Source organism: Uranotaenia lowii, chromosome 3 (genome assembly GCF_029784155.1).
Source record: "Uranotaenia lowii strain MFRU-FL chromosome 3, ASM2978415v1, whole genome shotgun sequence".
Lineage (NCBI taxonomy): Eukaryota > Metazoa > Arthropoda > Insecta > Diptera > Culicidae > Uranotaenia > Uranotaenia lowii.
Window position 1 is genome coordinate 47,955,576 of NC_073693.1, and position 14,080 is coordinate 47,969,655.

General features: G+C 31.5%; 1 protein-coding gene across 7 annotated transcripts in view; it reads right to left on the reverse strand.

The window, feature by feature from the left end:
• Window positions 1-8,485: 8,485 nt before the first annotated feature.
• Window positions 8,486-14,080, reverse strand: part of LOC129757841 (hepatic leukemia factor) — a 202,620-nt gene continuing 197,025 nt past the window's right edge. For all 7 annotated transcript variants that reach the window (XM_055755169.1, XM_055755170.1, XM_055755171.1 and 4 more), the window contains one exon: window positions 8,486-12,996. In XM_055755169.1, coding sequence (XP_055611144.1) covers window positions 12,910-12,996 — 87 coding nt within the window. In that variant the 3' untranslated portion in view covers window positions 8,486-12,909. The remainder of the gene's footprint in view (window positions 12,997-14,080) is intronic.

Here is a 14,080-nt window from a genome sequence, read left to right on the forward strand (position 1 = left end):
TTTGATGCATAGAGGGTACGATTAACTGTGAACATAAGTTTTTTAGAAGCCATTGAAGTTGAAAATTGTTGCATGTTGCCCCAGTTGACGGTACAACTTGATTTGATTTTCTTTTTTTTTTTTCAAATACAGTCAGCTTCAATTAAACCGAAGCACAATGGTTCTTAAGTGTGTGTTAATTTTTTTTTCATTAATTATCTTTTAACTTTTCTTAGAAAAAAAAACCTTTATACATCTATTATTGTTCTAGGTATTTCTCATAATGATTTTGTCATTTTCTCTTTCTCTTCGTTTCGTTTTCTAAATTCGTCTACCATCTACAGTGCATTTGTGGGTGGCTCTTTTTGTGATTTTCCTTTTATTCCTTCTAAGATTATTCCGATTTCGCTTGAAAGGAGAATGTTTTAATAACAACAATTGATCTGAAACAGTTATCAATAATCTTGTCAACGAGTTTTTTTTCTTCATTTATTTGTTCACTTAACTTTGGTATTTCACTCTTCAGGGAAAGTAGCTGTGCAGCCTTAAGCAGCTTTTAACTATTTTGTTGTAGAATTCTGTGACTTTTTTAATATAGTTTACACGTTTTTTCCATCTCTTTCTTGTTCAAGTAGAGACGATAGTAGCTGTGAGTTTTGGGTTCTTATTTTTAACAACGGGCAAACAGCGCTAAGCGTACAACTGTGTTTAGTAGAGTGTAGTTGAGAGAAGTTAAGTTCTTATTTTTCGTCTATTATAGTTAAGTGGCGCTGACAGTGAGGGAGAGCTCTATTTAATTTTTATTTTTATTGGGTGTGTGTTTTCAGCAGCATAACGGTTAGGACTTTGATTTTCTACTAACAATAATTAATCGGTGAGTCTGTCTGGAGGGGATTTTAGATTTTTGATCCGTTTCATATAGTTTTTTCGAGCTGCTCTGAAGACTTTTGCAATCATCATATTCATCCGTTTTGTGTTTCATTAAAGACATTTACCTGTATGAAAATTTCGTTTCAGTACTGGAGATTAGATTTTTTTTGGTTTGTGGATTTTGTTTCTTTTCTCTTCTTTCCTTTCCTTATTCTTCATAAGTAAATATCAATACACAACTCTCTAGTATAGGTTTAAGGTATTTTTTTGGTTTGTTTAGTGATTCTTGTTCTCTATTCTGGATAGGAAAAATTATCTTTCAAAATTGGATATCCTGTATTAGGGGAAAGCTCATCTACGCACATCGATATACGTCTAGTAGGATTTAGTATATTTGTTGGTTTTGTTTTGGGGAAAGATGTTTATCTTTTCGTATGTTTGATTGATCGATTGATTCAATGTTCTCGAAGTTATCAGAATGTTGGATTATTAAAATTATGAAAATATTTTGAACCCTCAAATTTTAAGTCTTATAGAAAATTTGATTATTTTTTTTGACAAAACAGCTACACAACAACCAAAACCTTAAGGTTCCAGTAAAACATCTTTGGATATGCTTGCCAAATTGCCCGGTTTTATCCGGATTTGCCCGTATATTAAATACAAAATTTAGGAAAAGTCCGGTCCTGTCCGGTTATCAAGTTTTCACTGAAAAAGACCGGATTCTGCCCAAATTTATCCACTTTATTTTCCTAAAAAAAAAACAAATTTCATTGTGAATTTTTTTCATTTATGCGTCTAAAACGAAGTTTTATGATCAGTTTTTATAAAAATAATCATGAAAGGTTTTTTGGAAGCCTTAAATACGACTAAAAATCTGCTGATGAGTTTCAATGAAGATAATTTTTTCAAGTTTTTTTTTCTTTTATTTTGTTGAGTAATTCCTAGGTTTTGACCAATTTTTTCCGGATGTAACTCGGATTTTTGGTAGACAATTTTGAAATCAAATGCTCAGATTTTGCCGGGTTTTAAAATAAAATAGCCTGGATACGTGCTGAAAAAAATCTGGCAACCTCATCTTATCGCTTTATACTTTGATTGTGGTTAATTTCGGATTTTCTCGGATATATCCGGGTTTGCAGATAAATTTCATGAACAATTTGAGATTGGGAGGGGGAGGCGGTAGGTTTTTCTCTAAATTCAAAAGTACTAATTCCTAATCAAATGAAACGATCAAAGATGAACGACTAATCTGATTCAAGTGAAAAAATCTAGACTCGGAATTCAAGCCAAAACCTCGAAATATCCAAGGTCAATATTTCAACTTCAGATTAAAAAGAAAAAGTCTTACTTGTTAATTGAAATTTATTCCCGAACATCTAATTTAAATAAGCTTGCCTAATCGCCCATATTTTGCCTGAGTTTTTGCACTTTATTTGCTGAACCAATCGAAAATGAATATTAAGTGATTAAAATTGTGTATTTGAATCTAAATTTTGTGTCTAAATTTTGTCAAAATAAATGTGAATTATTCTTTGAATTGTGATTTAAATTTGGCTGATGTATTTCGACTAACAAGTTAAGTGATTTTCTTAATGATTTTAATCGAATAATGTTGATATTGGCCCCGGATTTGCACGGCCTGGTTACTCTCGGAAAAATATTTAGAAAGCTTAGGTAACCTAAGTTAAGTTAGAATAATTCCTGATTTGGTGTTCCAAATTTGAATATTTACATTTAAATTCGATGTCTGTGATAAGAATTCGGATTCTGTGTTCAGTTTATTGTAACTGAACTTCAGTTCGGATCATCATTAGGAAAAAAAATAATTTTGCGAATCTCGGTTATAAATGTATAACATCTATATTCGAAACTCATAATTTCGGAATATGAAAAAAATATTTTAAATTACAAACAATTTTGAAGATTAGATATTTTTACTTTTAATTCTAATGCTGAATTGAAACAAAAGAAAGTCTCATAATGGAGATCCAGAGTTGTTGAATCTCAAATAGTTTCATTATTCGCAATTTTCGTTCAGATTCACAAGTTGAATTTCAAATGAACAACTGAAGACAAAAATCACACTGAAAGCTTGAAATTTGAAATTCAAATAAGATATTTCTGTTTGAAATTCTGATCCAAATTATCTGGAACTATGATTCAAAAATTGCTTTGACATACGGAATTCATTCTTCGAACTCAGGTTCAAAAGGCAGTACTTAGATTCGGAATCAAATGTGAAAATTCAAATTCAGCTCGAAGTAAAGTTTATAATCTAGATTGAAATATATGCCTGAGAATTTCATTAAGGATTCAAATTATACACGATCATAGTTTCATAGTTTTTGTTCTTGGTTAAAAATTAAAACTTTATATTCAATCAGAGTCAGTTTGGAACACAAACCAGATGAAATCACATAAATACAATTCATAAAATAAATTTTTTTAAATATTTTTTGTGGCCAAAAAAACATGTACTTTTTTTTCAAGATAAAATTCAACTGAGAATATATTTTACTGATTCTTTGTTGAACATTATATATTGCAGTTTCTTTTAAAACAAAGTTTAAACTAAATTTTTAAATTCAATTCGATTTAACAAGAGTAGAAATTAAATATAATTTGAACCGCAAACTTAATCTCTTACTTTTATTTCTCAACATTTGATAAATTTTTACCAATGCTTCAAATGGTCATGTTTTTAGTTAAAAAGAATAAGCTACTACCAATTTAAGTAAATATAAACGCTTTTTCTTTAACCCTTTAATGCATGATTTCTTTAAATGAGAATAGCAGTTATTCATTCAGTAAAATAATAAAATTTTAACAGCGATTTTCCAGAAACTACTTTTTTACCAAGGGGTACTTTCCCGAAAACTACTTTTTTTTAAATAAATAAATTTGATTTTTAAATTTATCCAAACTTACATTATCGGAAACTTCCATTAAAATGTCGTAATAAAAAAACTATGGACTAATTTTTAATCTCTAAAATACATCCCTTAAAAAACTCCAAGCGTTTCCGAGATATTTGGACTTTGATAAGTGTTGTTTTAAAACAATATGGAGTCTTTAAACGGTTGAAATGAAATCCGAAATTAATGTAAAATAACTCAAGCCAGAATAATTTTATAGAACCTTCAATTTTTTTACTATTCGTTTTGTATGCATTGTTAAAGCAAAAATGTTTTAAGTATAATTTAGTCATCAAACTCCCCCCAAGAACCGGTTCTTCTTAAGGCCCTGGTTTGAACGTTGACGTTGTAATTTTATTTCATAACAAATAACATGGTAACACATTCAAAGCCATCCTATGCCTGAAATAAAATTGAACTCTTGAAATCATGGATATCATACTTCAAGAAGATAAAGATCTTTCTTTATTATCTCTGTTTTTCCAGTGAGGAGATAGGAAGTGAAGAGGGGTCTCTCTTACAATTCGTACAAAATTTTTGTCAAATTTGAAGAAAAAAAAAATGGTTCAACTCTTTGAAATCGTTTTCCAAAAATGGCAAAAGCAGCCCAATTTGCAATATTTTGTATTGTAATAAGAGTAGAGTTGGGTGGCCAAACCATGGCCCGTGGTCCACATGTGGCTCGCGACCAACTTTTTGTGGCCCGCGAAGCTCATTTTGGAAAAGCCATGTTCTAAGAGCTGAACTTTTTTTCTTATTCTTCATATATCATTTGGATAAATATATCTGAATCAACACTAACTAAATTTAAAACAATGATCTGAAAATTTCTTAAAAATGATATAAGTCAAAGGAATAAAAGTGTATAAAACTAGTTTCGAGAAAACACGCTTTTAAATTGTTGTGTTTGGCCATTTAACATACATTTTTCGATCAGCTGCTTTTTTCTGTCGAACGTAAAAGTATCCGAATATTATTTAAAAAATTTGAAAAAAATCACCAAATATAATTTGAAACATGAAGAATCATTTGGCATTATTTACTCAAAATCGATCATTTTTGGCTCTAAAGGCCTCTTATATTATAGGCCTCTATAGATTACAATAAAAATTTTTAAACTATCAAAATTGTATAATATTTGACACAATATCTGTAAATTTCATCACACATTTTTCAATGTTTTCTGATTGGGTTTCGGTGACTACATATCATTGGTATGAAGAGCGTTCAAGCGGACTCTAGTTTTAATATTAAAGAGTTTGGATAGCTCAGAAAGATAGTAAGACCCTATCAATATCGTATATTTTAATAAATTTTGAGACGATAAAATTGACTTAATGAAGTCAAGCGATTTGACATTTTTGGGATGAATAAACCGAGGAGGTTTTAAATTCTTTGAAAACGTACATAAGTTGGGAAGGATAATTCATTTCGTACTGCATAATATTTCTTCTATTTTTCAAATGGAGCGAAATTTGTAAAAATAAACAAGTAACAAAAATGACTCATAAAGATGAAGGTATACTCGATGTGAACTACGCAAATGTTTTTTCCATAGCGTTTTCAAAAAGCTGTTATATTTTTTTTTAAATACTCCAGAACAACTTGCTTTTGTGGCCCGCCAGCTAATCGCATTTCTGAAATTTGGCCCGTTTGTTAAACATGTTGGCCACCCATGCTCTTAAATGTTTATAGTTTTTTGCAACTAGATTCCATATTAAAAAATTTCAACTTTATTCCAAAACACAAATTTTTATTAGATAAGGTGTTGCTTAGCAAAAATATCAAAATAATTTCAATGCAAAACATATTCCCGATTGGAATATCTTTTCGTATTTCAATGTAAGCAAATCTTTGCGAAATGTTTTAAAAAATATTCAAACTTTTCTTAGCATTTCATTGAAAACTCCTAAACGGGTAGACTTATGACTATCATTTTGATGTTTCTTATAGCCTGAAAATACCGGAACACGATGAAATATTTGGATAGATAATTATGAGCGCTTCAAAAATCGACTTTCTGTCAGCTTTTCTGAGTTTTGGACCACTGTGAGCCGGGAAGAAAGAGGCAGATTTTATCCATATTTTATTTGACAAAACTCAAAAAATCTTATCAAACAAATGGAGCCAAATCTGTCATGTGACTTTTTTTTATATACTTAAAATATTTCTATGGTATAGTTTATGAACCATTTCGGTAATGGAAGGGGGAGAGGGCGTCAGCTAGTAAAAATAAATTACAAGTTAGAAAAAATAGGAGCGAATTGAAATAATTACTTTTGTTTTTACTTTTAAACTCGACGGATAATTCGACAGAATATTCGTTTTACCGAAGAGTTAAAAAGGTTTACCTACATTCAATATTCGGCCGTTGACCGAATATCACCGTTTGGTGAATTTCTATTCTGTATCATATTCGTGGACCTGCTATGGCTTAGCATAAATTTTTATATTTCCTTTTAAAATTTGTTAAACTTTGAAATTCAGCAATTGACATGCTTTCAGAACATGCTTTTTTCAACAAATTTTTAAAATTTTATTTTTCGAGTTTTTGAAATTTGTTTGAAAAATTTAACAAAATGTGATTTGAAGATCTTTTTTCATCACTTTAAAATGTTTATCACGTGAAAAAAATATAATAAAAATATTTATTTCAAAATCTCAGTCGTTAGAGAATATTTTGAACCTCATTAAGCCATATTTTCAAAGCAATAGGAAACTCGCAATATTTTAGAAGAAGTTTTCCAAAATGTATGGTTGTGAGTACAAATGATCCCTGTTAGAGTCTAAAATGATATATTTTTCTTTTTAATGCATCGTGGTCATGGTTATCATGAAATTAATAATATGTGTCCAATTAATAATGTTTATCTAGTAAATATCTGTTTTAAAGGACTAAAATACGGTATTTATTACAAAACCAGAAAGTTTCGACTTTAAGTATGCAATGACTTTAGGCTAGTAGACAAACTTTTGGAATTCTCATTGGCTAATACATACAAACTGTGAAATGGGAACTAATATGGCAAAAAAAATTTGGCAGACCTTTTATGTTTGGATTTTACTAGATTTTTGCCTGGTTCAAGTCTTCTTTAGTAAAGGATCATGTCTCCTGTAACTTAAAAAATATCACATTTTTTTAGTCTCACGAAAATGCTTCTAGTTTATCTACGAGTTCATGTATCATTTTAACTATTGAAGCATATAAACTTGAAATAACGAGCTGTCTGAAAATGCAAAAGACGGTGAGTTGCGTAATTTTCCCAAAAAAGTATGATGAAAAATATCCCTATTCTCCCCTATTGATATTGAAAAATGAAAATTTAACCAATAGTATCTAAGCAACACGAACAGTCCCAGGAATACATTTAAATTGAGAAGATTATGGACTAAAAATATACAACCTTCTGATCTGGAAAAGTCTCAAATATGTTTCTAATTTTTGAAATTTTTCTAAAATATCTATTAATTGGCTTTGTGATTTATCAGTTTGAAGTACACAGTCTGAAAAATCAATAAAATTAGTGGGGTCGTACCCCTTTATGAAAATCCATATTACCAATAAAATTATAATATAACTATAGTTATCTATAGTTATAACTATAGTTATCAATAACGGAATGATATTTTCATCCAGAATTTATTTTACTTTGACTGAATATGATTGAAGTTATTGCAATTGAAAATGACAGGTTTTTAACGCAAATTTATGATAGTTTTAATAGTCTCGAATTATGTTGTGCAAGTTGAATCAGTTTAAGTAATGATCAAATAGTTATGATAACATAAAACTCCATATCAAAGTTTCGACATCCTTCACTGCAACTTTTTTACGGGAATTTACCACCTTGTTAAATTTTTCCCTAAATCGCATCACTGCAACATCTGACATCAGGCAATATAAAGCGCCTTAAAGTATACTCGAAAACACGCATATGTGACATCACCTGCTACAGATCATGCAACATATCCATGGAACGCAACATTATCGCGCAACATTGAAGTCAATTTGTCATGTAGCCCAAACAAGGTGGTTCACCATTTTTTTTATTCTTCTGAAAGCCCACTTCAAGTAAATCAGAAAATTATTGTTTTAAAACTTAAAAGACAACCAAGAGAAGCAGCAACGGCAACGAATCAATAACAACCAAGGGAGAGATCAAGAACAAACCAAGAGAAGGAGAGTATACTGGTGTTGGTCAAATCAAGGCCGGTATCAACGGGAAAATAAAAAGCACAAGAAGCCGGTGTGGTGACGATTTTTTTTTTCATTATTACTGATTTATTTTCAAAAAATAATAATAATAGTAGCAATTTAAAGTAAAGTTATTTCTTTTGTTTGCTTGTTTGTTGTTTTTTTTTGTATGTTTCTTTGTTTGTGGCGGCTCTGTAGCGGCCACCGCGAAAGGAAAACAAAAACAAAACGATAACAATAATGATAGCTCGTTATGTGGGTGTGTGTGTGTGTGTGTGTTGTGTGTGTGTTTGTTCACTTTTTCTTCTTCTTTAAAGGTGTATACTTTCAAACAAGTAATAGTTTTTCCATTTGTTTGTAATGTTGTTTTCTTTGAAGGTTCAAGGCTTCACGTTTTGTTTTGTTTTAATTTTTTTTTAATCTAACAAGCTAAATCGCCATCAAAACTAATCCAAGAGTGTGTTTCTGCCGAGAAACGAAAAGTAGGAAACGTGTGAGTCCGCTTTTGCTTCTTTTTTTATAATTTCAATGCCAAATAAATAAGTCTGATCCAAAAGCATTCTAGAGTTAGTTAGACGATGGGAAATTCTGTGTTACGCTAACACGAAAAATCATTTTTGAAAATTGACCGTTTTGTTTTCGCGCGCTCTATTCGAAAGTGTTGTAAGTTTGGAGTCTTCCAATAAGTATGATAAGATCCGTGCTCAGTTAACTAGGTGCAGATACAGGTTATGTTTGTTTTAAATTTCCGCTAATTAGGGGGTAGGTTAATTTTTCACGTTTTAATTTTCTTCTCTCTCTATACACAAAAGTAACAAAATACAAACAAAAACTCAATGACGACGTGAGGTGGGGCAACTTAAAAGAAATATGGAGAAACATTTCGGGATTAAAAAAATAAATGGAAAACAAAATCGTTTTCCAAACAATAGTGCTCTCTAGCCGGTGATTTTTTGGGATGGGTCACTTCAGTTTTGTGTGTGTGTTTTTTTTTTCTTTTTTGTTTCAACTCTCTCGTTCTCGTTCTCGCGCTACAGGGGGATGGATTTGCGTTGACTAAATATAAACTATACAACTACTAGGTAAATTTTACCGGTAACATTTTGTTATTATTTTCCCTATTCCACGAGTTTTTTACTTCATTCAAAAACTTTTTCTACCATAGTTTTTTTTTTCTCTCTCTTTAACATTATTATCATCGATAGGGTGAGTGTGAGTCTTTGTTTGTTTGTGTTTCAATCAACTTTCATATTACTTTAATGGGGATAGATGACTTTGCCGTAAGTTGTTTGCGTGAGTGAGTTCAATCAAAAGATCAATCAATCAAAACGAATAAAGTTAAGTTTCCTCGGAAAAAGGAAGTGGAAAATCCTATTCGATCATTCGGATTCTGTTTTCTGTCTTTTGAAATTCGATTCATTATTTGGATTCTGTATTCTGATTTTTAACTATGATTATGCATTCTGCTTATGGATTCTGTGTATGAATTCTGAATTTGCAATTAAATATTATTTCAGAATTTTGAAATCCAAATCCAAATTTAAATTCTGATTTCTTGTTCCTAACTTTGATTCTGAAATTTTATACTGAATAATGAATCCGAAACTTTCTTTTCTATATTCAGAGTTAGATATCATTTCGGAATGCAGATTCCGGTCTTATCACTTGAATTTGAACATTGCAATTTTTTGAGTGTTTTGTTTTGACACCTTTATTGGAGTTGGCATTTAAGAATTTCATTTTCAAATTTGATTTTCCACTTATTTCTTCCAAGTAATCTCAATCTTTTTTACTTGTTTTTTTTTCTTCTTCTAACAGATAACTCTTATACACAGACTCAAATTGGTTGTTCATTTTCCGTATGTTTTTCCATTCTTTTGGTTTTCCTGTTCCGGGGGTTTTTTTTTTTGATTAACTTGCATTGCCTAACCATTTCCCACTTTTACCTTTTCTCTCCACTTTTCTTCTGGTAAAGTTCACTACTTTCTAGTAATATTGATTTACAGTTGTTTACTTTTTTTCTATTTTTACTTTTGCACAATTTTTCTGTTTCGTTCAACTTATGTATGTGTTTTTGTTTTCCATATTTAACATATTATCAACTACGGGCTTCTCTCGTTCACTAATCTTGGTTACTATCACTACAGTTTTTTGTTTGTATTCAGACTACTAATGGTTGATTTATGTTTTTATTATTATTATTTTTTCCGTGTATCCCTCATTCTTTTGCTGTTGCAGGTAATTTTGCTCTAGCTTTTTGACCTACTCTGTGTTTAACCTCTTTCTCCCTTCTGTTTTTTATTTCATAATTAACGAGTTTATTTACTTTTCCATTAAATTTTTCAAGTGTATGTATGCACGTGTTTTGCTTCGCCTCTTTCTGTAGGTTTTTTTAGACTTCTGCAATTGTAAGTGTGTGAGTTTTGTTTGAGTTTTCTGCTGATTTTTTACCACTTTGCTACAGATAAACGTTTGATATAACTCTCAATGTCTCGACATCTACTTTGTAGGGGTGTATTTTTTTCAGTGCTGGTAGTAGCCAGGTGATTTTTGTGTGTTTGCTCGAGAACTCTACTGGTTGCATACCGGCAGGGGTAAAAGAGTCCTAGCTGCGTGTTTGTTTTGTTTTTTTTTTTAATGTGAGGGATGTGACTTTTTGTTTGCTTTCACTATTTTGTTCCGCTACTTTCGACTACGTAATATCCGATTCCTAAAGTTGTAACGACTCTTTTTTTTTTGTTTTCATTATTATTTAATAACAAACATAGTTCACGGTTCAAAATAGTTGAGAGAATAAATTAATTAACTTAAAGTTCATGTATGTGTGTATATGTGTATGTGTTTCGAACAACTTCGAAACAGCATCCTTTCGTTTATGTTTTACTTATTTTGTTTGTTATTTGTTTATATTCACTCGCACACATTCTAGACTATCAACCAGCAAATTTGCTCCAAAAAGGGGTTCAACTTTTGACCAAGCAAGTCTATATTTGAGTTTGTCCTTTATTGTTTGTTTTCTTTCATTGATGTAAATAACTTTAATTTATGTTTATGTTTCTTGTTTTTAGGTTCTCAGTTTCCAGTTTGCATCTTTGTTTTGCTTCTTACAATTACTATTTTTCGCTATTTACATTTATGATTTTCGTTCTTTCACAAGCTGCCTCACCGATCTGTTTCCATGTTTTCTATATTACATATCTGGTTTAATGCAATTTCCTTGATTTTTTTTCCGAAGGGACAGTAAAAGAAAGCCCGATGAAACAACCGTTTCGTTCTTTTTTGTTCGGAAATGGTGAAACCCAGGAGGGGCAAATTAAGGCTAGTATGCTTTGTATTGTTTTTTTTTTTTTTGATTCAGTGAGTAAAAACAACCCATGCGCATGGATTGAGCATGAGCCAAATCTAACACCTTAAGTCGATTCAGCGTTCCTTTTTTTTTCTTCGTGTAGCAGTCAACTCACAGCCCTACAATAATCAACTAGTTATCGTTACTAACGCATGTTGCTCCTAATCTACTTCTCGGTGGAAGCAATCCCTTTTTGTTCCAGCAGGTTTGAGGAAACGAAAAAAAAGTTATCCGAAAAAAAAACGCGTTAATTTTTGACAAACTATCGTCAACTTAATCGACCGAAACGAGTGAATTTGTGAGAAATTTTTCATTGAAAAAAAAAACCTAAACGAATCTCCCTTTTGAATACTTACACCAGGACAATGCTCCAAGCCTGGTCAGAGTCTACCGCGTTTTGAATTCGAGTAACCCAAGCAAAGTTTACACCCACACTACTCTCTAAAACCGTTTGTAGCCTACAGAACGCGTAAGGTGCCGCCATCTTTTGACGAGCACGTGCTTCATTAGCTGCACTTATTTTTGTTTTTGTTTGTTTCGCTTTCCTCATCCTTAAACGTTCCTTTTTTTCGCTCCTGTCTCGCTGTTTGTTTGTTCTACATAGAATTACTACATTCAATTGCAATCTCCCGGGGATTTCTAGGTACTGTACTGTACTATTTAAACCTAAACGAAAAGAAATAGAATAAACAAAAGAAAAAAACAACCACTGCAAACAACCGTAAATTGAATGGTAGAACAATCGATCACGAACATTTTAAACGGTTTCCACGTTCCGAATTCTAAGAATCGATGAAAATTCTTCTTCTTTACTTCGGTGAACAGAAATAGAGTCTCTTCGTTTCTTCGAATTTCGACATAATTAAAAAAAACAAAATGGTGTCAACAGCTTTAACACTCTAATCCAATTCCAGCAAAACTCATCAACGGAAAACAACAACGAAGGACTTTTTGTTTTTTTTTTTAAGGAAACAAAAACTAAACCGAAAAGCGCTGATAACAAGCTTTCGAAGCTGTGTGAATTTTTAAACGAACAACTTTTTTTTTCTTTAGCTACCATATTTTTTTTTTAGTATTTAGCATTCATATAAACAAAACGAAAATAATTTTCCTAACCATCTATGCCTATAATTGATTTTTTTTTTCTTTTCCTGGTGTCAACAAAAATTTACACTAAAGCCTACATTTTGTCTACCACAACTCCGCACAAAAATTTCGAACATCGAAGCTTTGCCTACTAGGTTTTTGTTTTTTTTTTGTTTTTGTTTTGATACTAATCACACTTCGTCCAAGCACTCTCGTTGTCTGTCTACTATTGGTTTCCCGCTGACGCCCGTCGTCAAACCAGGTCTTTCGCTTCTTTTCTCGTCGATAAGCTTCTGTGGAACTGCTGCTGCTGCCGTTGTTCTTCACTATTGATTCTTGGTTCTACCATTCTCTTCTGTTGTTGTTGCTGCTGCTGCTGTTGTCGTCGTTGTTGCTACTGCTACTGCTGCTGCGGATGCTGGCGCTAACGAGTTTTTGTTTATGGGGGATGACTGTTTTGTTTTGTTTTGCTTAGCTTTGTTTGTTGTTTGTTTGATTTTGCCTTGCAGCTACGATTATACCTCCTGGTACTTGGATAAACGAGCGCGCAGTTCCATGTTTTCCTGTTTCAGCTGTTCGACCTCTCGATGCAGGCTTAGGTTCTGTGGAAATTAAGGAAACAAATGTTAGTTCAGAGCTTACCCTAATTTGGAAATAAAATATTTATGTAAAATGTTCAGCTTATGGAACAAATCCAAGACATATGTACAGTAGGGTTTGTGTAATTGCAACGTTTCTCGAATTTTAAAAACAAAAATATGACAAAAATATTACAAATGTGATAAAAATACATATGACAAAAATAAGGCAAAACTATGACAAAATTATGACATAAAATTGACAACACTTTTTAAGAATTCTGACAGTTTTGTCATTTTATTGTCAATTTTTGTCATAGCTCTGTAGTTTTTTTTCATTGAAGATCAAATTGTTTTCATGGTTTTTCTTCTATTTTTGTTTCTATTAAATAATATCGTTTTAACATCTTCATATCATTCACGACTTCTATAAACGGAGCAGTTGGCGGAAAATTACTGAAAAACTTATCCGGTACAACTGTTTACTGATGTTTATTGATATTTACTGGATTCGAAATCACGGACATCGTCTCAGGAGGCCACTAACTTGCCAACATAGCTACATTATTTCGTCAAATTTTTATCATATTTGTCATATTTTTCATTATTTTATTAGTATTTGTGTCATATTTGGTAAAATTTTTGTCATTTTTCTTTCACATCTGTAATCTTTTTTTTTTTCATTTTTTGACATGCTTCTGTTAGAATTTTGTTATATTTTTGTCAGAGCATGGCCATGTCATTTGTCATTTGTTTGTCATTTCTAGCGTAACATTTCAAAAGGGCGAAACTGCCAAATGTAAACAAATCGAGTTAACGGTCATTCCGGATGCACGCGGTTGCACTTTACCTATCAAACGCGGTTTCATCTTAAAATTACTTAAAACTTTCAAAAAATTGATAAAATTCAATTGGGCGAAACTTCCTGTTGATGCATTTTCGTTGGAACGTGAAGTTACGCCTATTCAAAATGGAGTGAATTTTTCTATTCGTGTAGAGCCAAAAGGCGTAACTGAGTTGACCGTGTGTGACAAAACGGCCTAATTAGTTTTTGCGTGTAGGATGAATGGGCGTAACTTCAAAACCAAAACAAAAACGGCCGATCAAT